General features: G+C 40.6%; 1 protein-coding gene across 2 annotated transcripts in view; it reads left to right on the forward strand.

The window, feature by feature from the left end:
- Positions 1–24,852, forward strand: part of COL19A1 (collagen type XIX alpha 1 chain) — a 452,305-nt gene that overhangs the window by 350,865 nt on the left and 76,588 nt on the right. For both annotated transcript variants that reach the window (XM_070795674.1, XM_070795673.1), the window contains 6 exons: positions 7,910–7,954; positions 14,165–14,227; positions 19,221–19,256; positions 20,251–20,286; positions 20,376–20,429; positions 21,266–21,319. In XM_070795674.1, the coding sequence (XP_070651775.1) occupies positions 7,910–7,954; positions 14,165–14,227; positions 19,221–19,256; positions 20,251–20,286; positions 20,376–20,429; positions 21,266–21,319 (288 nt within the window). The remainder of the gene's footprint in view (positions 1–7,909; positions 7,955–14,164; positions 14,228–19,220; positions 19,257–20,250; positions 20,287–20,375; positions 20,430–21,265; positions 21,320–24,852) is intronic.

Genomic DNA, 24,852 nt, shown 5'->3' on the forward strand with positions numbered 1-24,852 from the left:
ATAGTTGATTCACAGCCATTGCTATATTTTTCCCTTTTCTAGTGGGATTTTTTTTCCTTCCATAGATTCTTCCTTCTGACTGTAACCTTTTCTTTTCCATTTAGAGATGACTCTTTAACTTTTCTTATAGGGTAATTTTAGTATTGATAAACTTTTTGAGTTTCTTCTTGTCTGAGAAGTTATCTCTCCTTCAAGACTAAATGATAACTTTTCTGGGTAGATTAGTCTAGGTTGTAGGTTTTTCCTTTTCAACACTTTCCCTTCTGGTCTACAGAGTTTCTATAAAATCAGTCGATAGCCTTATGGAGGTTCCCTTGTATATGATTCTTTGTTTCTCTCTTGCTACCTTTAGAATTCACTTTAATATTTGCCATTTTAATTACATGTCTTGGTGTGGGTCTGTTTGGGTTCATCCTATCCAGGACACTCTATGTTTCCTGAACTTGGACAATATTTCCTTCTTCAGGTTTGGGAAGTTTTCAGACATAATTTCACCAAATGCACTTTTTTACTACTTTCTGTATCTCTTCTCCTTCCAAGTTCCCAATAACACAAAGATTGATATGCTTGATGTTGTCTCAGAGCCCCCTTAAAGTGTTCTCATTTTTTAAAATTTGTTCTTCTTTTTTATGCTCTGATTGGGTGATTTTCATTATTATATCTTCCAGATCATTTATGTGTTCTGTGTCACCTAGTCTGCTGTTCATTCTTTTGTGTGTGTATGTTGCTTATTTATTGTATTCTTCAGTTCTTCCTGGTTCTTTGTTATATTTTCTAGTTCCTTATTAAATTCTCAGTGTGTTCATCTATTCTTTTCTCTAAATCACTTAACATTGTTATTCCTAATGCCTTGAACTCTTTAACTGATGAATTATTTATTTCTGTTTTATTGCTTGTTTTCTTAAGAGTTTTCTTTTGTCTCATTTGAATCAAATTTGTCTTCTCATTTTGCTAACTTTCTCTGTCTCTGACATTAGGTGAAACAGTTACCTGTATGGTCTTGAAGGAGTGTCCTTTAGTGGGAGCATCCCTATATAGTCTGTATGTGCCCAGTGGGAGAGCTGAAGCTGACCTGAGCCTGAGTCACGTCTTCCCCTAGGATGTGCTGACTACTACCACCTTGGTAGAAAATGGAGCATGAGATGGCATTAGAGCTGGATCCAGGTGTGATTCAGGGCTTCTCCTCTGCTTCATGACCATCACCACCCCCTTGGGGTGGGGGCAGATTCCCAGTTGCTGGAGCAGAAGTCACGAAGGTCAGGCCTGAGATGCTTCCATTCCCTCTGTGTGTGTGCTCTTGCCTCTCCCACGACCAGCACCCTTGCCTTAAAGGGAAGCAGTGCTGGAGCAAGAGGTCCTGGAATGAGTGCTTGGTGTGGGTCAGGATTCAGACTGTGGTGGTCCTGAGACCATTGGAGTTCTGGACAGCTCCCAATCTGCTGCCTCCTGGAGTGACAGCAATGGCTGCTGCCCCCCATTCAGATGCTGTGCCAGGTCTTCATCCCCCTACTACTGTATACCTCCCTTGGCCTTGGCAGTCCTTACCCTAGTGTGGCGCTGTGCCACAGAGCAAGCGAGCTGGACCGGGCACTCAACTTGGGCCGGGCATACACTGAGGTAGCCACAGGAAACCATGCAGAGTTCAGATAGTTTTTATCTACTTCCTTCCTTCTTGGGCATAAGCCAGTGTGTATGCTGTCTTCACAAGCAGACCTTAGGTTTCTTACACGCTCACTGTCAGTGACACTGCTTTTCAAGCCAGCTAAGGAGACGTACGGAGAAGGCAATGGCACCCCACTCCAGTGCTCTTGCCTGGAAAATCCCATGGATGGCAGAGCCTGGTAGGCTGTAGTCCATGGGGTTGCTAAGAGTCGGACACGACTGAGCGACTTCCTTTTCACTTTTCACTTTCATGCACTGGAGAAGGAAATGGCAACCCACTCCAGTGTTCTTGCCTGGAGAATCCCAGGGGCGGGGGAGCCTAGTGGGCTGCCATCTATAGGGTCACACAGAGTCGGACACGACTGAAGGGACTTAGCAGCAGCAAGGAGACGTATCCTCCTGACATCAGTCCCTAAGACTGGGGTGCCCAAAGGGTGGTTCAAACTGCTCACTCCCCAGGGAGAATCTCTGAGCCTGTGTAATCCCCGTTCTCATCTGTGTCCTTCACTACAGGCACAATCCCAACCTGACTGCTTCTCTTCCCTTCCTACCTGATTTGTGTGCACCTCTCTTACAGTCTTGATTGTGTAAGTGTCTCTCTGTCAGTCTCTGGTTTGTTTGTAGTGAGAGCTGCTCCACACATGGATGTGTTATTGTTGTGTTCGAAGGGCGAGGTGAACTCAGTGCTGCCTACTGTGCCATCCTGATTTCCCCAGAATTCCTGAAATGTACAGGCATCACCCCACACAAAACAACCCTCATCACTGCACCACAGGGACTTTTCAACAATATATTCAAAATTGTACATCTATTAAAGCTACTCAAAAGGTTTTTGAGAACCATTCAAATAACATGGCAGAAAGGCACAAAGTGACCTGGTAAAATTAGAATAACATCTGAGGCAGAACTGTGGACTCCAGAAACATAAGGACTAAGTCACCAAGAGTCAGACGTGACTGAGCAACTGAGCAACAACAAGTCTCTTATTATTTCTATGTGGTATGAAAGTCGCTTGGTCATGCCCAATGCTTTGCAACCCCAAGGACTGTACAGTCCATGGAATTCTCCAGGCCAGAATACTGGAGTGGGTTGCCATGCCTCCATCCAGGGGATCTTCCCAACCCAGGGATCAATCCCAGGTCTCCCATATTGCCAGCGGATTCTTTACCAGCTGAGCCACAAGGGAAGCCCAAAAATACTGGAGTGGGTAGCCTATCCCTTCTCCAGGGAATCTTCCTGACCCAGGGATCAAACCCAGGTCTCCCACATTGCAGGCAGATTCTTTACCCACTGAGCCACAAGGGAAGCCATATTATTTCTATAGAGTCAAGAAATTGTCTGGTACAATTAGCTTGGAGAAAGCAGAGAGGAGAATCTCACATGTCAACAAATCAATGCAAATGAAGTTCAAGTTTGCGTCTGCCTTGAGTGTTGTTAGCCAAAGAGTGGATAACACCTACAGAGGCCACTGAGGGTCCTTATTTAGATAGGTTTCCTGAAATAGCTATTGCATGAAGCAACCATATGATACTCTGCTTGGCAGTAAATACCATGTTGTTTTTCTGGATGTGAAAACCTCCAGAAAAGTCAAGATTTTAGAACAATCGAGTATATGGATAGAATAATATGACTTGGTGCTGCAGAGGCATCTCTTCATCTCACAGCATCTGTGATGCCCTTCAGGTTGTTGGGGGATCAGCTAGGGAGGAGGACCTAAACCAAGGTGCTGTGAGATGCTCTCAGCAGATGTACTTTGAGTACTCTTCTGCTCTGAAAGTCAAAAGCATGGGGCACCCCAGTCCAAAACCATCCCTGGACAACCTATGTCTTAGACCTGGGGTCCCCAACCCCTGGACCACACAGCAGGAGGTGAGCAATGGGCAGGCAAATGAGCAAAGCTTCATCTATATTTATAGCCACTCCTCATCATTTGCATTACTACCTGAGCTCCCCTCCAGTGGTGAGATCAGTGGTGGCATTAGATTCTCACAGGAGTGCAAACCCTACAGTTCACTGTGCCTGCAAGGGATCTAGGTTGCACACTCCTTAGGAGAATCATCCTGAAACCATCCCCCCACCCTGTCTGTGGAAAAATTATCTTCTACACTATTGGTCCCTGGTGCCAAAAAGATTGGGGGGCCACTGTCTTAGACCAAGTATGTTCCACCTTCCCCACATATCTTAGCACAAGCACAGCCAGGCAGAGACTCTGATGGGCTGTGCATCAGAGCCCATTGGAGCCCATTGGCTCCAGGCCCAGATAGCAGTATTTTCAGGAAACTCCTAAAGTTTTATGTTTCTGTGGAGATTGCATTCAAACAGCTTACCATTTCATAACTGCTCGTTCTTTATATATCTGACTCAGAGTGTCATACCTCACTTTCATATATGTCCTTGCACAGAAGAAACTATACAAAAAAATCTTATGATCCAGAAACCACGATTGTGTGATCACTCACCTAGAGTCAGACATCCTGGAGTGCGAAGTTAAGTGGGTCTTAGGAAACATCACTAGGAGCCAAGCTAGTGGAAGTGATGGAATTCCAGCTGAACTATTTCAGATCCTAAAGATTGATGCTGTTAAAGTGTTGCACTCAATATGCCAGCAAATTTGGAAAATTCGGCAGTGGCCACAGGACTGGAAAAGGTCAGTTTCACTCCAATCCCAAAGAAAGGCAATGGCAAAGAATATTCAAACTACCGCACAATTGCATTCATCTCACACACTAGCAAAGTAATGCTCAAAATTCTCCATGCTAGACTTCAACAGTACATGAACTGAGAACTTCCAGATGTTCAAGCTGGATTTAGAAAAGGCAGAGGAACCAGATCAAATCGCCTATATCCGTTGTATTATAGAAAAAGCAAGAGAATTCCAGGAAAAAAAACATCTGTTTCTGCTTCATTGACTATGCCAAAGCCTTTGACTGTGTGAATCACAATGGGAAATTCTTCAAGAGACGGAACTACCAGACCACTTTACCTGCCTCCTGAGAAACTTGTATGCAGGTCAAGAAGCAACAGTTAGAACCGGAAAGGAGTACATCAAGGCTGTATATTGTCACCCTGCTTATTTAACTTATATGTTTCACATAATGCAAAATGCCAGGCTGGATGAAGCATAAGCTGGAATCAGTATTTCCAGGAGAAATATCAATAAACTCAGATATGCAGAGGACACCACCCTTATGGCAGAAAGAGAAGAGGAACTAGAGAGCTTCTTGATGAAAGTGAAAGAGGAGAGTGAAAAAGCTGTTTAAAGCTCAACATTCAAAAAACTAAGATCATGGCATCCAGTCCCATCACTTCATGGCAAATAGATGGGGAAGCAATGCAAACAGTGAGAGACTTTATTTTGTGGGGCTCCAAAATCACTGCAGACAGTGACTACAGCCACAAAATTAAAAGATGCTTTCTCCTTGGAAGAAAAGCTATGGCAAACCTAGACAGCATATTTAAAATCAGAGACATTACTTTGCCAACAAAGGTTTATATAGTCAAAGCTGTGGTTTTCCCAGTAGTCATGTATGGATCTGAGAGTTGGACCATTAAGGCTGAGTACTGAAGAATTGATGCTTCTGAACTGTGGTGTTGGAGAAGACTCATGACAATCCCTTGGACAGCAAGGAGATCAAACCAGTCAATCCTAAAGGAAATCAGTCCTGAATATTCATTGGAAGGACTGATACTGAAGCTAGCTCCAACACTTTGCCCACCTGATGTGAAGACCCGACTCATTAAAAAAGACCCTGATGCTGGGAAAGGTTGAAGGCAGGAGAAGGGGACAACAGAGGATGAGATGGTTGGATGGCATCACCGACTCAATGTACATGAGTTTGAGCAAACTCTGGGAGATGGTGAAGGACAGGGATGTCTGGCCTGCTGCAGTCCATGGGGTCGCAAAGAGTCAGACATGACTGAGAGACTGAACAACAACAGCAAATGATTTATAACTTAAGATTTGGGGACTACAATTTTTATTTTCAATTTAAATATCTGAGATCAAAGGTAAGTAGGAAAAATGAGAGACTGTCACAGGACCAGTAATATGTATAACAGCAGTTATTAACTACTTATTTTTTACAGAATTTTTAGTCTCTTTCTCCTCAAATTTTATTTTAATTTTTCCATTTTAAAAAATAATTTGATTTATTTATGTATTTTTGTCTGTGCTGGGTCTTCATTGCTATGTAGGCTCTTCTCTAGTTGCCATGGGCAGGCTTCTCATTGCAGTGACTTCTCATTGCAGAACAAGGGCTCCAGGCAGGCAAGCTTTAGCAATTGTGGTTTGTGGGCTGCAGAGCACAGGCTCAGTAGTTGTGCCTCATGAGCTTAGTGGCTCTGAAGCATGTGGGATCTTCCCAGATTGGCAGGCAGATTCTTTACCACTGAGCCACCAGGGAATCCCCTAAACTACTTCTTTTTGACTAGAGTAGCATGAGTAATATGAAGGCACATTTAAAATGTTAAACTGTAACAACAGTGACTGGCTTATTTATTCAACAAATATTTATTGAGTGCTTCCTATATGTTAGATACTGCTATAGGCATGGGGTGGGCATTCAGTTCCAGGCCTCACAGGTCTTACATGCTAACATAAGAATTTTTGAAGAAATACAAAATTTTGAATGTTAGTTAGTATTAAGGAGAAACACAATGTCCAATGAGAAGGTGTGAGGGGAACCTGTCTGGAGACCCTCAGAATGCATTTTGTAATAGCTGAGATCTGAGTCACTGCTAACCAGATGAAGAGGTGAGGACAGAGTGGGGGACTACAGGGAGAGACAAGAAGGATCCTGGTCCATCTGAGAGGCTGAGAGAAGACCCTTTACATGACTTTGCTGAGGTTTTGAAGAAAGGAAGTCAGAACATCATTTAAAGATTGCATTCTGACCTTCTATAGAGAACATGTGTGTCAGAGGAGCAAGAGTAGGTTATAGAGGCCAGTGAGGGAGCCTTTGCAATGATCCTGCAAGAGTGCTGGTGGCCTTCCAGTGGAGGTAGCTGGAGTGAAGAGACTTGGGGCAGAGGCAACCGGACTGGATGATGTTGTCCTTAAGGAGTAGAGTGTGTGTGAAGTCGCTCAGTCATATCCTGCTCTTTGTGACCCCATGGATTGTAGCCTACCAGGTTCTTCTGTCCATGGGATTCTCCAGGCAAGAATACTGGAGTGGGTTGCCATTTCCTTCTCCAGGAGATCTTCCCGACCCAGGGATTGAACCCAGGTCTCCCACATTGTAGGCAGACGCTTTACCATCTGAGCCACCAGGGAAGTAGAGGAGGCCAGTGTTAACGATGACACCTAGATGGAAGAAGAAAGAGTCTATGGACAGGAGAGGTTGGATGCAGATTTTCTTTCTTTATGTAATTTGTTTCAATTATAAAATGAAATTACCACTCATTTTCACAAGTCAAACTGCACAGATAGGTTAGGAAGAAGTTAATTATCATCCTCCCACTTCTGGACTGACACCTGTTAACAATGAGTTATTCTCTTGTCTTTCTTACTCATATATGGCTGCATTTTTATATTTTTAAATTCCGTTTTGAACTTGTTGAATATAACTCTCTTCTAGAATTTACAAGTGAACACATTAAGTAGAAAAGTAGATATAGGGGTCAAAACCCAGAAGGGAAACATGTGCTGGGTTTGGAGATTTGTCTGTCCTCGTGTGGATAATGCCTCAGCCATGGAATGGGTAAGCGTACCTGGGACAAAAGGTTGAATCACAAGAAGAGAGCTGGAGGTAGTCCCGAGGAAGTCCAGGCTTGACCAGTGAGGAGCTGGTTGAAGAGGAGAGGTCAGAGAGACAGGAAGAGGAAGTAGAGTACATGTAATACAAGTCAAGAGCGTGCCAAGTGCAGCCGAAAGGTCGGTAATGGAACATCCATTACACTGAGCAACAAAGATACCACTACTAGTCTTGAAAGTTGTATCAAAACCAAACCAGGCTGCCGGGCTTAGTTTAGAGTTTTGCTATTTCACCCCTGGAGAGGTGCTGTTTCTCTAGCATCACCTCCTGACCAGATAGGGTGGAGGTCACAGCAAGGACAAATAGGGTCTCAAAAGTGAGAGTTTTTCAGGAATGTTTGACAGAGGCAAATATTTCAGGAATATTTGACAGAGTGTGAGAGAGGCAAATGAGATAAAAGCTGTTACAGTGGTATTGTCTATTTTTATGTTAAAGTAGGGACTGTTTTAAAAATAAATGGATTTTTTTTAAATTTTTGTTTCATGTTTACTTAGGGAAATGTTGGTGAACATGGAGCTGGTGGTCTAAAAGGAGAGAAGGTAATCCAATTTGCAGAGTGAGTAGAGACATCTAGGTTTTTACACCAATTCACACATTCACACGTCAGGGCAGCCTCACTGCCCCGCAGGTTCCACGTCAGCCTGCAGGGGGCGCTACTCTCCCCGCCTCCTGACCAAGCAGAACTGAGCTCCGCCTCCCCTCGAAGCCCTGAGTAAGCTGACCACAGGAAGGGAACACTTCCACAGTGAAGGGAAATAGCTGTCACGTAACTGTCACGGGTAAATGAAATTAGGACACATGTTTCAGTGTATAGTTAGATGTTTCTTGGATCCGCATCGGTGGCAAAAACAATCTGAAAGGCCCTGTGACAGGATGCCCGAGGCTTGCCATTTTTCTGTCCTCTTAAGTGTCCACGCATAAGCTGTCATGGGAGCATTTTTGGGTGGGTTTTTATCATGTACAGTCACAGTTTAACCAAATAAGTATTTCAAAACAGCTTTAAAATTAAAACGCTGGTGAATTTCCGTTGCCTTCTCATTGTCATCATTCATGAGTTTAATTAATTAGCTGTGAAGATGACAAATACACTTGCCTTCTCAAAAAGATGTCTCACTCCTGTTTGATCCTGCAATTGTGATGACCTTAGACTCAGTGAGAAATTGCCATTGTCAAGGAAAAAAAAATTAGGAAACTATATTCAATATTTTGTAATAACCTATAGGGAAAAGAATTTAAAAATATATATATATGTATGTAAAACTGAATAACTTTGCTGTATACCTTAAACTCACATGACATTGTAAATCAGCTATACTTCAATTTTAAAAAGAAAAAAAGACGAAAGAAACAATGCACATCAAATCCACAGACAGAGATGAGTAGGACTGAAAATACTCTGCAGGAACATGGCCTGTGAGTGCTCCCTTCCGTCATTCACCCAGTAAAAATTCTCATGATTGAGGGCAGGGTATTTCAACATGAATCCAAGAAAATATGACTTCCATGCCTTATAAATCCGTGCAGCCCATCTATTCACAAGATCAAACCTCCGTCACCAGAAAGAAAAGAAAAAAAAAAACTGCTAAGAGATAGTCTCCGCAAAATGGGGAGCTTCTTATAGATTGACCGTTGCAAATGAAATTTCCTGCAAAAAATAAAAATAAAAACCTTGACATTCTTAAAAAGACATCCCTAAAAATTGATTATACAGCAGTAATGTCATTTATGTGTCTTGGATTGCACTGCTAGTACATTAACATTATTTCCTGTAACCAAATAGCTTATGGAATTCCTACACCACCATAACGAACACATTATATTTTAAGCAATTACTGCAGGACACATGCAGACTAAGGGAAAAAAAAAAAAAGAGCTTGTCACTTGGGACAGCTGAGCAAAGAGAGCTGTGGCACTTTTAAAGTATTTAAATTATGATTCATTCCTTGAAACAAAGCAGCTGGCTCTCGTATTGCTCTGTTCATTAGGAAACACATGTTACTTAGGAATTCTGAAGACCTCAATGTTGAGAAATTTGATTCTGTGAAACAGGTGTATTTCTAACTCTAAGGACACTTTCTATGGCTCAAAATCTTTTCTAATTGCTTTAGAATCTTAAGTGGAATTAGAAAAAGCCAGGGGCATGACTGTTCCCTCTTCCCACCCAAAGAAATAACCCAGAGGAGTCTACAGAGAACTGGATACAGTACCTGATATAAATGCCCGTGTGAAGTGATTTGTAGGAATTTTAATTAACAGGAGAAAGGCTCTCTCAGTAAAAAATGCATAGGATGAATTCTAAAATGTAAGCACCACCCTTGCTGGAGGAGCAGAATCACCTCTAACTGTGCACACTCAGTACCTGGGCTGAGTCTATACTTCATTCTTGGTGATGCTGTTCAGAGGTCACTATAGTGAGAATTTAAGGCCCCTTCAACCTTCTCCCTCGGACCTTTGCTCACACCCCTGGTGGACTCCGGTGATTCGGCTGCACACTGGAGTCCCCTGAGGGCTTTTGGAAATTACCAGTCTCGGGCCCCATCTCCAGGACTCTGATGTGGGGCAGAACTCATGTCTCTGGTTGATCTGGAGTGGGCTCCATGTTGCTTTATTTTAAAAGAGTTTCAGATGATTCCACCTGGCAGCCAGCATTGAGAACCATTGAATGATGGAAGGAACCTGGGCTCTGGGGTCAAAACCTGACTGTGCCATTAACAGCTCAGAAAAGACACTCCAACCCTCTGGTCATCAATTTACGCATTTGTGAAATGGGCAAAATTATATCTACACAGAGTTGATGGCAGGATTAAAATCAAATGAGATGAGATGACCTTACCCAAAGCACAATGCATGATATATATTAAGCCCTCACCAACACTTTGCTCCTCACTTCATGCATTCTAAACTTTCTTTCTTCTCGTGGAGTATCATGTATGTCTTTTTGGTATTCATAGTTATCATACTTAACATCCAGTCTTGATCATCTTTGCTTCTCCCACCATAATTTTGGTGGAGAAGAGATTCAATTTATGTTGTAGAATGTAAGATTGAGCCAGAAGTACAATTTCAACATATACATGACTTTTGCTGTATCGTACTCCACTTCTCAATGCACCAGCTGGCAGAATAGAATCACAAAGCCAGCCTACCATTTGGAACCCAAAGTGGTAAAGAACCCGCCTGCCAATGCAGGAGACATAAAAGACGGGGGTTCCATCCCTGGGTCAGGGAGATCGTCTGGACGAGGGCATGGCAAACCATGCCAGTATTCTTCCCTGGAGAATCCTGTGGACAGAGGATCCTGGAAGGCTACAGTCCATAGTGTTACACAGAGTCAGACACAACTGAAGCGACTTAGCATGCACACACATTTCTAGTACAACACCAGAGTCAATACAAACAGCAATAGAATTGACACACAAGTCACTCCGAGGTTAGCAGCCTCGTTCTGATTCAAGATACAGGAAGAAAGAACAATGAATACTACCAGCTTTTAATAGTAAATAGTGACAGAGACCCAGGCATCATGCAAGCCACCTGCCAGGACTGAAATGATGACCCCTGCTCTGTAGCTTCCTGAGAAAGACAGGCTGCAGTGATGGGATGGTGATGTATCTGCAAGTCGGTCGGGGATAGCTGCTTCTTTATAGAGACAGAAGAATCAGGAAGTGGAATATCTAAGGACTCCTGAGAAATTAGCAGTGTCTTTCAGAGCAGTTGTCAGAGGAAAAAGATGGAGGCTCAACACCACCAGACCTTTCAAATAACATCCAGAGTGTCAAATTAAATGACTGCCTTTCCCGAAGCTAAGTAAATCCATCACTGATCTTTCAACTCATAATTACAGTGATAAATTACTAAACATCCATTTTAAATATGAAGAACAACTCCATATGTGATTAAGATTCAGGAGGGAAATGCTTTTGTTTGTAGACTTTTGTATAAGGATCTGGTCTCTAAGACTTCCTCCAAGCCCAGCCACACTTCCATCCCAGAGAGAGGTGGACCAAAGCCTCTGCCCGGTCCTTCCTCTGTATTTCAGTGGAGACTTGTATATGTAGGTTTAAATACTTAGCAGCTGTGAATATGGTTACTCTTCCTTCAGGCATATTCCTCTCCCCTTACCGTTTGATATCAAGCACATGTGACTCTAATAGTAACTCCTAGACCCTTTCCTTGATTTCTACCTTTACTTTATGCAGCTGGCTTGAATTACTGGGCATATTTTTTCCCCAGTGCACTGAGGCTTTTAACATCTATCAGATGGGTGATAGGAAGGCCACACTCTATACAGTCTAACACTTGTACAAGGCCAATTGTTTAGTCTGTCAAACCAACAGCAATCAGTCCCTTAATGTCTCCACCAATTTCTTCCTCTTTTCATTATGGATAGAACTTACTATCTGTAGGAAAATGGATTCTCCTACAATATGATAAGTGTAAAACTGATGTTACATTGTATGTTTAGATGGTACACTATAAGGGAAAATACTTGTATTAATAAATGAAGATTAAATTTACAAAATATATCCCACAAATCTAGAGGCCTTCTTAAAAAAAAAAAAACAAAAAACATGACATTGTCTATCCATTATGAATGACTGACTCCCTCTTCCTCTAAGCTAAATCACAAGATACTGATTAGGATAGAAATATAAAAGTAAACCAGCGTCTTTAGGGCTATTTGAGGCTTCAAAAGCAACAGATAAACATATCCACACCAGGGGACATGTGTAGAGATGTTCATTGCAACCCTGTTTATAAGACAACAAAATGCACATTTGTGCTCAGTCTCTCAGTTGTGCCCGACTCTTTTGCAACCCCGTGAACTGTAGCCCACCAGGCTCCTCTGTCAATGGGATTTTCCAGGCAAAAACAATGGAGTGGGTTGCCATTCTCCAGGGGATCTTCCCAACCCAGGAACCAAACCCATGCCTCTTGCATCTCCTGCATTGGCAGGCGTATTCTTTACCACTAAGCCCCATGGGAAGCCCCAAATACCCATGAGTGGGGCTTAGATGATCCCCGATCCATTAACACACTATAATACTATCCAAAGGTTCACTGAATAAACTAGATCTCTATGTATCAATAGAGGATGGATATTAAAAACAACATTGAGTTGGGGGAAAAGTCACAGAATGTCATATACAAGATTAACCAGTGGCTTTTATAAAATTTGTTTTAAATATCCAAAATAGCATACTATTTATGGTTCCACATATGCAGTAAAAGTACAAAAATACAGACTGAAAATGTAAGTACTAAATTCATAACAGTGACTCTCTCTGGCACAGAAATAGAGAGGGAATATGAAATTTCCTCTTTGACATAAGGTTTTTTTCCTTCTATCTTGGGTGCCTTGTCCATGGAGGTTTGACATATTCAACCATATCTTTTTTGTATTTTTTTCTGAAATAAAAAAGACACAAGGGGCAGAAAAGCTATATGCTTGGAAATGCAATGATGAACATTGTTTTGCAAAAATGCCCTTAGGGTTGGAAAACAACCCAGCATTATATAAGTTCTGGTTGTTGTTCAGTCACTCAGTTGTGTCCAACTCTGCAACCCCATGGTTGCAGCCTGCCAGGCTCCTCTGTCTGTGGGACTTCCCATTCAAGAATGCTGGCGTGGGTTGCCATTTCCTTCTCCAAGAAATCTTCCCCACCAATGGATCAAACCCATGTCTCCTGCATTGGCAAGAGCTCCCGGGAAAGCCCTACATTCATTCTAGCGGCTGCACTTAACAATTGTGGTATTCAGGGTTGTTGTGGAGAAGGTGATGGCACCCCACTCCAGTACTCTTGCCTGGAGAATCCCATGGACAGAGGAGCCTGATGGCCTGCAGTCCATAGGGTCACGAGGAGTTGGACATGACTGAGTGACTTCCCTTTCACTTTTCACTTTCATTCATTGGAGATGGAAATGGCAACCCACTCCAGTGTTCTTGCCTGGAGGATCCCAGGGATGGGGGAGCCTGGTGGGCTGCCGTCTATGGGGTCACACACAGTTGGACACGACTGAAGTGACTTAGCAGCAGCAGCAGCAGCAGGGTTATTGGCTAACAGTAAACAAAAGCACTGAGATATCTCTATCGTTTAATTAATGGTACACTTCCTTGCCACCAATATTATTTCTATAATTTTATTTTCTCAAAATACTCTTTATATGTCCTATACAAATCCCTCTTCTGGATTTTTCATCAGAAACTCTTAGACTTTTCTAAGCCACTGCTATCCCCACGTCATCAAGAAGGCCTTCTTTGCAACTGAACAGTGGTGAATGAATGCTGGAAACAGTGGAGAGACATCTTTTTCTTCCTGTATCTCCCCCTACTTGAAAAAAGAAAGAAATCCTTGAAATAACATGAATTTGGATTACTGTGTCAGTTAAATAATGTGATGTCTTTAAGGCCACAAAAATTCCTTTTTGTTCTTTTGGTGCAGCAGAGCATAATTATAATTATTTTCTGTAAATGTTCTTTGCTTGAAAAATAATTGACTTTGTCTCACATTAATTTTAAAGATCTTAATGAATACTGTGGATTTCTAAAAGACCTAAAGGCATTGTGGAGTGCTTATAAACACACTATTATGTGAATAACCTACTGGATTCAGAGCTTCCCACTGCCCCTTGGGGGTTAATAGATAAATTCCACTCTTAGAAGGGGGACAGGTTGTGCTATCACCCTGAGGGTCACAACAGGACTTACCTAGCCTCATGCAAAAACTGTCTTCTGCTTTTCTTGAAAGGGTGAGACCGGATCACCAGGATTTCCAGGATCTATTGGCCCTAAAGGTGAAAAGGGAGAATCTGTAAGTATTTTAGCTTTGAGAGCAGAGGGAGAATATCCAAAAAATAGAATTAAGATATTTTTCTTAATCAGCCCCAATTCCATGTACGTTGGTTGTCCCTGGCATAAGGAACAATAGATCAGATATTTGGTCATGTTCTTTAAATGAGGTACTAAGTTTTTACATGTATTACCTCACTTAGTTCATTAAAAAAAAAAAAAAAAACCATTCTTCAGATGAGGAAACCGAGGCACAGAAAGGTTAAGTAACTTCCCTAAGGTCCCTAGCTTAAGTTACTTAAGCTAGGAAGTACTGAAACCATGAATCACTCCTAGGTAGGCTGATTACAGAACCCAGGGTTTAAAAATCACTAAGCTGCCCTGCTATAACTAAAGATAATAGCTAAAATGAATAATAAAATCAGTACATCAAAAGGGCTAATTTATCCAAAAAAAAAAAAAACAGAGAAGTTTATCTTTGCACAAACAACTACTCTCAGCGTAGTCTCTGAAGTTATTCTAGGTTTTTATAAGATCAAAATGACTTCTTAAATATTACTGAGGCCAGATTCTTCCAAAATTTAGTTCTTTTGTTGGAAAAATTACCTTCAGTATCATTTATATTCAAATGGGACTACCTAAAGAGATGACATGAATCCTAATTACAAAAATAATTTTTGGAAATGGCAATCCACTCCAGTACTATTGCCTGGAAAAATCCTATGGACAGAGGAGCCTGGTAGGCTACAGCCCATGGGGTCACAAAGAGTCGGACAGGACTGAGCGACTTTACTTTCACTTTAAAACAAAACAAAACCAAACCCCACAGCAGCCCTCAAGAATCACCAAGAATGACTTAACAAATGTTTCATCTTTGTTTAAAAAAAAAATATAACACTTTAAAAAAATTTTACTTTTACCTCTTCCCTTGCTGGGATAAACAGAGAATATTGGTTGGCCAGAGATAAAAATGAAGAGCTCACTAAAATGCCTGCATGCCTGCCAAACGGGAACAATATAAAGAGTATTTAATATCACAAAGTCAAATTCTCCTTGTGCTTCAGCTTTAAAAACGAAGCGTCTTTGGCGATGACGGTCACTCTCTGACAGCTTTCGAGTTCAGGCTGTCCCCCTTGTGCTCCGGAGTTCTCCTCCTTCAGGGGTCACGTTTGCCGTTAGTTTTCTGTCCAAACCAGTAACAGTCCTTACTGGGGTTCCACACCTGAGAATTTCCAAGGCTTTCTAGGAAATCTCTCTCTCACAAATCAGCCCAGGGTCTGCTGACTGACTGACTGACTCCATCTGCCAGCTGACTCCTACAACTCCACACTTATGGGCATCTCTTCTCAGCTCTTATCTGCCCCTTGCCCCCCACCCCGTCTCCCCTCCACACTGGAGCACTGACACCTTTTCTTAATTTCCACATGCTGCGTGGCAAACCAGGACCCAAGATTTACTAAAATTCTACTGGAATAGCCGGGACTTGTAGAGCAGAGAGAGAAATTTGAGTGGATTAGAGTAGTACCTCTCATACTAAATGTAAACTTGAATCGCTGAAGATCCTTTTGAAATCTAATCCTAGTTCAGCAGGTCTGGGTAGTGGTTTATTACCAAATCCAAGTTCAGTTCAGCTGCTCACTGCTCATAAGTCAACAGTTGCAGAAGCAAGGGTCAGCAGAAAGGTGCTTTAATCAGAAAAAGTCACAACCTGAGAAGAAGGACTCATGTCCTGAGACCAACTCTCAAGTTTCTTTTCAGCCAGGACAGTTTTTAAAGAGAAAAATGATGGGGGTGGAGGATGGGGGAATGGCAAGAATCTCAGTGAGTCATTGAGGCAAGAGGTTGGAATCTGAATCTTTTTTCTTTCCTTTGAGTGCAGACTGGCTGACTCTCTCTTCAAATGTAATCTTGATGCATGATCTCTGGTAGGATTACTAAGGAGGCCATTGAGGGAGAGAGCTAGTCATTTTTTAATGGCTTAATTCTTCATTCTTTTTATCTAGGAAAAAATCAATAGCTTAGGCAAGGCATGGCATGCATTCAGGACAGCATAAGTCAGGAGTTAGTTTCAATTGCTTGGTGATCTCATTTTTATATTTAGGTTCTTTTGAGTTCAGAGGGGAATAGGAAAGGGGCAAAAGAGCCGCTTTCAGACTGAGCAGGTGTATTTCTCAACGTGCTCAGGCCATGCTCCTGCTGTGGATCCTGGGCCGTGCTATGAGTAGCAAGAACTGGAGGATTTCACAGTTCCTGAAGGTTTTCCTCTAGCTTTCTGTACTGTTACCAAGGCCCACCCCCTGAAACCATCTTTCTCCCCATCTACCTTACCCTCCCAGCTCTTCTCCTTGTCAGTTCCCTCTTAATCTGTGAATTATCACACCTTCCTTATATTAATACATCTTTGCCTACCTTTCTCCCAGCTTCCCACAGGAAAAAACACAAATTTCACATCATTAGTAAAGCAGTCTAGCTCTCTATGGTCTCAGCCTTTCTATTCTGGAACAGGATCTGAACTTAACATAATAACCAGAATGTCCAAACAGAAAAATAATCTTCATCCAAATCTGAACTCTGAGCCTGAGTAGTACTTTAAATGGCAGTTTGTCCCCTGTTACAGAACATTTACTACATGACTAGGTTAGATATTGGAGTGAAAATGTCATCTAGTTGAACCCCAGGATTTTATAGATAAGGAAAAAAAGGTTCCAAAATGTGAATGACCTGCCCCAGATAGTAGCTACCAGAATTAAAACAAAATATCAGCTCTCTAGACAACCAGGCTCCTGGTTTTGCTTTTTCTGCCCCAGCTAGAAGTTACTTTAGTCACTGTAGCTTGGCAGAGGTTCTAAATAACCAGTGACATAAGTAATGTAATATAATCAGAAACAAGCAGTTGCAAAAGCAATGCAGCCCGTTGCTCACATCTCATTAACTTCATCTCCTATCTTAAAAATCAAATTGATTTTTAGAATTAAGACTGAAATGCAAGAATATAAATAAAGATCTCTATATATCTAATATATAGAAATTATCCAGTAAGAGATTTAATTATGTTGGATAGATATGGGCCATATTAGTCAGAGTAGGTAGGTTATACTAAGCAACAAATTAACCCTGAAATTTCTGTGGTTTTACCCCCAAGAAAAGCTTTCTCTTGCTCATACTGCCCAGCCAGTGTGGTTGGGAGGAGTGAGTGTCCTGCTCCACACAACCCTCAGTAACCAGTCAGCAGGCTGGTAAGCACCAGGGAGCTATGCCCTCTGACTTAGCCACCCCTGCCAGGACCGCAGGACTGGAGCGTGGTGAGTGGTCTCCACACGCCTCAGCCTTCACGTGCCCCACAGCCCTGCCAAATACATTTCACAGTCAGAATCAGCAGCTTGCCCCCACGTAACTGCAGGGAGGTTGGAGACATGGGGGAGAAGACGGGGCCCCCAGAAGTCCCCGGGTCATGAGGTATGACATTTTTCAGTAACCACTCACTGCCTTATGGTGATCTGAAGATCAAATCCTTACCAGGACCTTTGAGAGCAGCATTGCCTAGCATAGCAGTCCTCAGCCTTTCCCTTGACTTTCAGATGCAAAATAAAATGTTTTAAAATGTATGGTTTCCGTCTTATTATCCATTCACTCAATTCACATAATAAGGCAATTAAATTGTAAATAATATCAAACAGACTGAGTAAGTAAAGTCTAATTTTGAAGCCAGGCTGCCTCAGTTTAGATCCTCAATGACTTCTTATTGGTTTTGTGACCTTGGGGAAATGAATTAACTTCCCTGTGCCTCAGTTCCCCCTCTGTAAATGAATGTACTAACAGTAACTACCCTGTTGACCCAAGAGGTTAATTGTATTAATGTATATAATGTGATTAGAACAGGGTTTAATACATTGTAAGAATTCAATAAAGGTCAGCAATTATTGTTTTATCTGTAAAACTTTAAATTCCCTAATTTAATAAATTTTGCTGGGAGAGCAGAAGTGTACCCCAGAGATGCTATGATAATCAAGGTGAATTGTATCTCTTCATTCACAGATTTTGTAGGCAAGATAAATAAGGGAACAGGGAACATACAGTAGGTGAATGCTGCTTTAGGAGAAACATTAATAACTTAGGGTTACTCAGAACCTTTCTGAATCTCTTCTCATTCTGGTAGTGGGACAATATCTCCCTCACAGCAGTGAAGTGAAGGTTAAATGATATCACGATATGGACCTTCAAGAACAGAAGCTAATACAGGGAAGCCTCCCCATCTGTGTGTGTGTGTGTGTGTGTGTGTGTGTGTGTGTGTGTATGTGTGGAGGAAGGGTTGTGTTGTTAGTTAACACAGTGACCATGGGGAAAGTGTTGCGTCGTAAGAGGCATTCCTTCAAAGCTTTGACTCCCACCAGAACCTTCAAGCCTAAACCCAACAGCAAGACCCAGTATCAGTTCCACAGACTTGTACAGTTATTCACCCAGTAATTAACTCCTTCATGTCATTTTCGTTAAAAGGAAAGTGAAAATCAGTAAGTATTTTTACAGTAATGACTTATTTTAAACACTAATTTAGAACTCTGGCTGTATTTTTTAAGGACCAACTTAAGTAACTGGAAGAATTCAAATGAATGTCCTTCCACTGATCACTCCAGCATCTTCTCATTCATTCTGCCTCTGTTTGGATGCTTGTATGTGTGTGTGTGTGTGTGTGTGTGTGTGTGTGACCATCTTCTCTTTGAACCACACCAGAGGAGGCTTTGGCCTTGGACCATATTCTAATTTGTCAACCACTCAGGATTCTCAAAATAACATTAAGATGATTAAGTTACTGTTCATTTGGGAATATTAAAGGGTTTTCTAATTCAGTTGCATACTGGTCTTCTAAGCTGCACAGGCAGACAATGTGACATTCTGGATCATTACATGTTTGCAGTGGAGGTCTGAGTTTGACCTGCAGGATTTGTTCACATCCAGGTTTGGAGAGATTATTTTTAAAAGGGTTTATAGTTGATTCTTTTTTCTATGCATTTTCCTAGGGGGAACGCTTTACAAAAGGCGAAAAGGGAGATAGAGTAAGTAGATGTTTTATCACTATCTTGGGTTTTCTATTTCATTGATTTCCTCCTCTCCGATTTCTATCATGTTTACTTTAGAGCCTAATAGATTTGATAAGATAAGCTCCCTGAGGATTCTGCTTTTTCCTCTGTGAATTTTGACTCTTTTATTTTGATAAGTATGAAATTTTAAACCTTGTTACAAGTAGTGTTTATTTTCTGTAACACATTGCTATTTGTGATTGGACATGAATGTAATGAAAGACATACACCAAGGATATTTCAGGTACAAAATTATTATGTAAGATAGTTTTTCCAAAATTTGTGTTAATGATATAAATTGGATTTACCAAACAGGATGGTTTTATCAAAAGGATCAATGATAGGTCCTCTCTGGTGGTCCAATGGTTAAGACTCCAAGCTTCCAGTGCAGGGGGTACAAGTTTGAGCTCGACTCTGGGAACTAAGATCCTGCAGAACAGCCAAAAAAACATAAAAGGATCAGTGATTAAGTCATGGAAAATAATTTAATTAAAGTGAACTCTTTGTGGCCAACTTTGTACTCTTCTGTGTAACTTTAATTTTTGTGTGATTTTTGTTTCATTAAAAACATGCATCTGATAGTAGAACCTCCATGACATATCAACTTAAATTCTATTCTTTCTTTTTTGCCCTTATCTGAAGTTTTATTTCTCTGAGCTGTAGGATTAGCTGATGACAAACCAGCTAATAACAATGTCAGTTGAGTAGAGGACACAGCGATTGCTAATGGACCATGATGACTACAGTGTCAAAAGTGACATTGGGGAAAAGCTGTTACAGAGAAGAAAGGAAAATAAGAAATGGTTTATTAGCAATTATTATTTTGAGTCATATGTTAGGATGAACCCTTCTTGACTTCATCATGACTTTATTGCATGTCAGCTACTGAAAGTGTAAATGAATTGTAGCATTAGAGACTCTGTCCTCCATCTGAATATAAACACATGTATGGTGATGATTTCATTTACAGGGAGAACCTGGAATAACAGGATCACAAGGAATAAAGGTAATCCCCTGACAGCCTTCTCTTGCATCTCCAACATAATGAGATTGTGAAAATTAAAGTAACCATTTCTTTCCCACCCGTGTGTTTAGGGCGAGCCTGGAGATCCTGGTCCACCTGGTGTAATTGGAAGCCCAGGACTAAAGGTACATAAGAAATTACTCAGGGAAATGTGGAAGTTGTTTTGAAGGTATAGCCATTTCTGTGTAAAACAAGGAGCTCTGATGTACCACTCATTTTCATCACAAATGTTGTCAGGGATTTTATCATGTTTTCATAGCGACTCCCCCCACAGACACACTCCCGTATCGGCTGCATTTATTACACACATGGTGCCTCTGTCTTTTGGATCACAGTAGGATATTTAAGTACTTTTCAGACCATATTTACGGTACCATCCCTGAAAGCTTTAAGAGTAAAAAATATGAGCCACATCTATGACCCTGTTTCCTTAAAGAGAACAGGATTTATTTCCCAAGCCCACATTCTGCAGCCCACAGGCACTTGAGTTTCCCACACAGAATTCTATAGGACTGTCCCAAAGGAGACCCACTGCTAGGAGGCACTAGAAGGATCCGTGTAATGTGCCCGACCCATGTGTATGGCAGGTTATCCAGACTCACCTGCTGGTAAGAACATGCATGTGTGCTCAGCCGCTAAGCCATGTCCGACTCTTTGAGACCCCATGGGCTGTAGCCCACCAGGCTCCTCTGTCCATGGGATTTTCCAGGCAAGAATACTGGAAAGGATTGCCATTTCCTCCTCCAGGGGAATCTTCCCAACCCAGGCATCAAACCTGCGTGAGAGCAGACTCATTTGAATGAAAATATCTTGAAACTGTAAGCCCAAAGCACATTTCAGTGTTACACAGAGGAGCCTGGATACTTTTTCTATAGATAAAGGTCACAGCATGTTTTACATATATTCAGGTACAGACTATATTTTTAGCACAAGTAAAGTATTATATTGCCTTCTATTTTAGGGTCAGCAAGGACCTGCAGGCTCTGTGGGACCCAGAGGACCACCAGGAGATATTGTATGTATAGTAGATGCATGTGTCATTTTAAAGACTGTCCGCATCTGTTCATGCAAATGAGTTATACTGCATTTTCCAAGGGCAGGGGTCATCTCTACAACTGAAACCGATCACACTAATGTCAGAGGCTGTTGAGAAGGCTCATATCTCCATTAGTTACGTGAGATCCTTTTGAATATTATTAACCTAACAAATCAGTCTTTGAAACCCAAGTTATTAACATTTCCATTATACATCATTATACATGGCTTTTGATTAAATTCTCCATTCAAGAAAGACATTTCCAAAGCTTCTGTTGTATTCTTGCAGAAGTCTCCAAAAAGGGGGCAAATCTTTTGGCTGAAAATACTTCTATAATGCAGTTGGTGAAAGGTCCTCAGGTTGCATTATAGCCTAGCTTTACTGGACTCACAATTCCCTCTCTCTCTCACACACACACGTACATACGTATCCTTATACCCCTTAAATGCACTGTTTTTCTTTTTTTGGATTATACTTGATTTACAGTATTAGTTTCAGGTGTACATAATAATTCAATATGTTTATAGATTATACACCATTTAAAGTGACTACAAAATAATGGCTAAATTCCATGTATTGTACAATATACCCTTCTTGCTTATTTATTCTACACACAATAGTCTGTATTTCTTAATCCCTTTCATCTATCTCCCCCCTCTCCTTTCCCCCACTGATAATTAGTTTGTTCTCTATTTGTATGAGTCTGTTACATTTGGTTATATTCATTCATTTTATTTTTTATATTCCACATATAAGTGATAACATGCAATATTTGTCTTTGTCTGACATTCCATAAAGAACAATACTCTCTAAGTCCATCAACACTATCGCAAATGGCAAAATTTCTTTCATTATTATGGTCAAATGGCATTCCATTAAATATATATGATATCTTCTTATCCACTTATCTGTTGATGGGCACTTAGGTTTCTCCCATATCTTGGCAGTTGTAAATAATGCTGCTAAGGACACTGAGGTGCGTGTATCTTTTTGAATTACTGTTTTCATTTCCTTTGAATATATAACCAGGAGTGGGGTTGCTAAATCATTAGGTGATTCTCTTTTAGATTTTGAAGAACCTCCATAATGATTTCTCTAGTGGCTATACCAATTTTCATTCCTACTAACAGTGTATTCAGGTTGCCTTTTTGCAACATCCTTTCAAACATTTGTTACTTGTGGAATTTTTGACGATAACAATTCTGATGGGTGTGAAGTGATACCTTACTATGGTTTTGATATGCATTTCTCTAGATGATTAGCAATATTGAGCATCTTTTTATGTGCTTGTTGGCCATTTGTATGTCTTTTTGGAAAAATGTCTATTCGGGTCTTCTGCTCATTTTTTAAGCAGGTTGTTTGTTTTTCTTAATATTGAGTTGTATGATATATATATATATATATATATATATATATGTATATGTGTGTGTGTGTGTGTGTGTGTATATATATATATATATTGACCTCTTTTCAGCCATATCATTGGCAGATATTCTCTCCCATTCAGTAGGCTGGCTTTTCATTTTGTCCATAGTTTCCTTTGCCATGCGAAAACTTTTAAGTTTAATTAGGCCCTGTTTGTTTATTTTTGCTTTTTTTTTTCCCTTGTCTTAGGAGACAGATTCAAATATATTGCTAAAATTTATGTCAAAGAGTGTTCTGCCTATGTTTTCTTTTAGGAGTTCTGTGGTTTCAGGTCTTATCTTTGAGGCTTTAATTAAGTTTGAGTTTATTTTTGTATATAGTGTGAGAAAATGTTCTAACTTATTCTTTTATATGTAACTGTTCAGTTTTCCCACTTATTGAAAATATTGTCTTTACTGTATATTCTTGCCTCCTTTGTCATAAATTAAGTGACCATTAATCGGTTTATTTCTGAGCTATCCATTCTGTCGCATTAAGCTATGTGTCTGTTTCTGTGCCAGTACCATACTGTTTTGATTACTGTAGCTTTGTAGTATAGTCTGAAGTCAGAGAGTATGATATTCCCAGCTTTGTTTTTCTTTCTCAAGATTGCTTTGGCAATTAGGGGTCTTTTGTGCTTTCATATAAATTTTAGGATTATTTATCCTAGTTCAGTGTAGGGATTGCATTAAATCTGTAGATTACTTTGGGTTGTATGGACATTTTAACTGTATTAATTCTCCCAATCCATGAACACAGGGTATTTTTCCGTTTCTTTATATCTTGTTTGGTTTTCTTCATCAGTGTTTTATAGTTTTTAGAATATAGTTTTTTCACTTCATTGGTAAAGTTTATTCTTAGGTATTTTATTCTTTTTCATTCAGTTTTAAATGGAATTGTTTTGCTTTCTCTTTTGGATGGTTTATTATTAATATATAGAAAAGCAACAGATTTCTGTATATTAACCTCATATCCTGCAACTTTACTGGATTCATTTATTAGTTCTAATAGTTTTTTTGGTGGAGACTTTAGGGTTTTCTATATATAATATGTCATCTGCAAATAGTGACACTTTTACTTATTTCTTTCCAATTTGGAGGCCCTTACAATGGAGAAAATGTTGTCGTTGTTCAGTTGCCCAGTCATGTCCAACTCTGCAAACCCATGGCCTGCAGCACAGCAGGCCTCTCTGTCCCTCACCATTTCCCAAAGTTTGCCCAAGTTCATGTCCATTGCATCAATGATGCCATTCAGCCATCTCATCCTCTGATGCCCTCTTCTCCTCCTGCCCTCAATCTTTCCTAGCATCAGGGACTTTTCCAATGAGTCAGCTGTTTGCATTAGATGACCAAAATACTGGAGTTTCTGCTTCAGCATCAGTCCTTCTAATGAGTATTCAGGGTTGATCTCCCCTTATGATTGACTGGTTTGGTCTCCTTGCTGTCCAGCAGACTCTCAGGAGTACTCCAGCACCACAGCTCAAAGGTATCAATTCTTCAGCACTCCACCTTCTTGTAAGACCAGGAACTACAAAACTCTTAGAGGAGTCAGGCAGAACACTGATGTAAATCACAGCAATTTGGATGTCTTTTATTTCTTTTTCTTTGCTGAGTGCTATGTCTAGGACTTCCAATGCTGTGTTAAAAAGAAGTGATGAGAGTGGGCGTACATGTTTTCTTCCTGATTTTAGAGGAAAAGTTTTCAGCTTTTCACCACTGAGTATGATGTTAGCTTTGAATTTGTCATAAATGGTGTTTATGATATTGAGATATGTTCCCTCTATACCAGCTTGAATGAGCATTTGTCATGAGTGAATGTGTAATTTTGTGAAGTGCTTCTTCTGCACCTTTTGAGATTGTCATGATTTTTATCCTTTCTTTTATAAATGTGGTATATCACACTGATTGCTTCATGGATATTGAAACATCCTTGCATTCCTGGAATAAATCCCATTTGATCATGCTATGTGATTACTTTTATATATTGTTGAATTCAGTTTGGTACTAATATTTTGAGAAGGATTCTCACATCTGTATTCATCAGAGGTGTTGTTGTGTTATTTAGTCACTAAGTCACATCCAACTCTTTTGAGACCCTATAGACTATAG

This window comes from Bos indicus, chromosome 9 (assembly GCF_029378745.1).
Source record: "Bos indicus isolate NIAB-ARS_2022 breed Sahiwal x Tharparkar chromosome 9, NIAB-ARS_B.indTharparkar_mat_pri_1.0, whole genome shotgun sequence".
Taxonomy (NCBI): Eukaryota; Metazoa; Chordata; class Mammalia; order Artiodactyla; family Bovidae; genus Bos; species Bos indicus.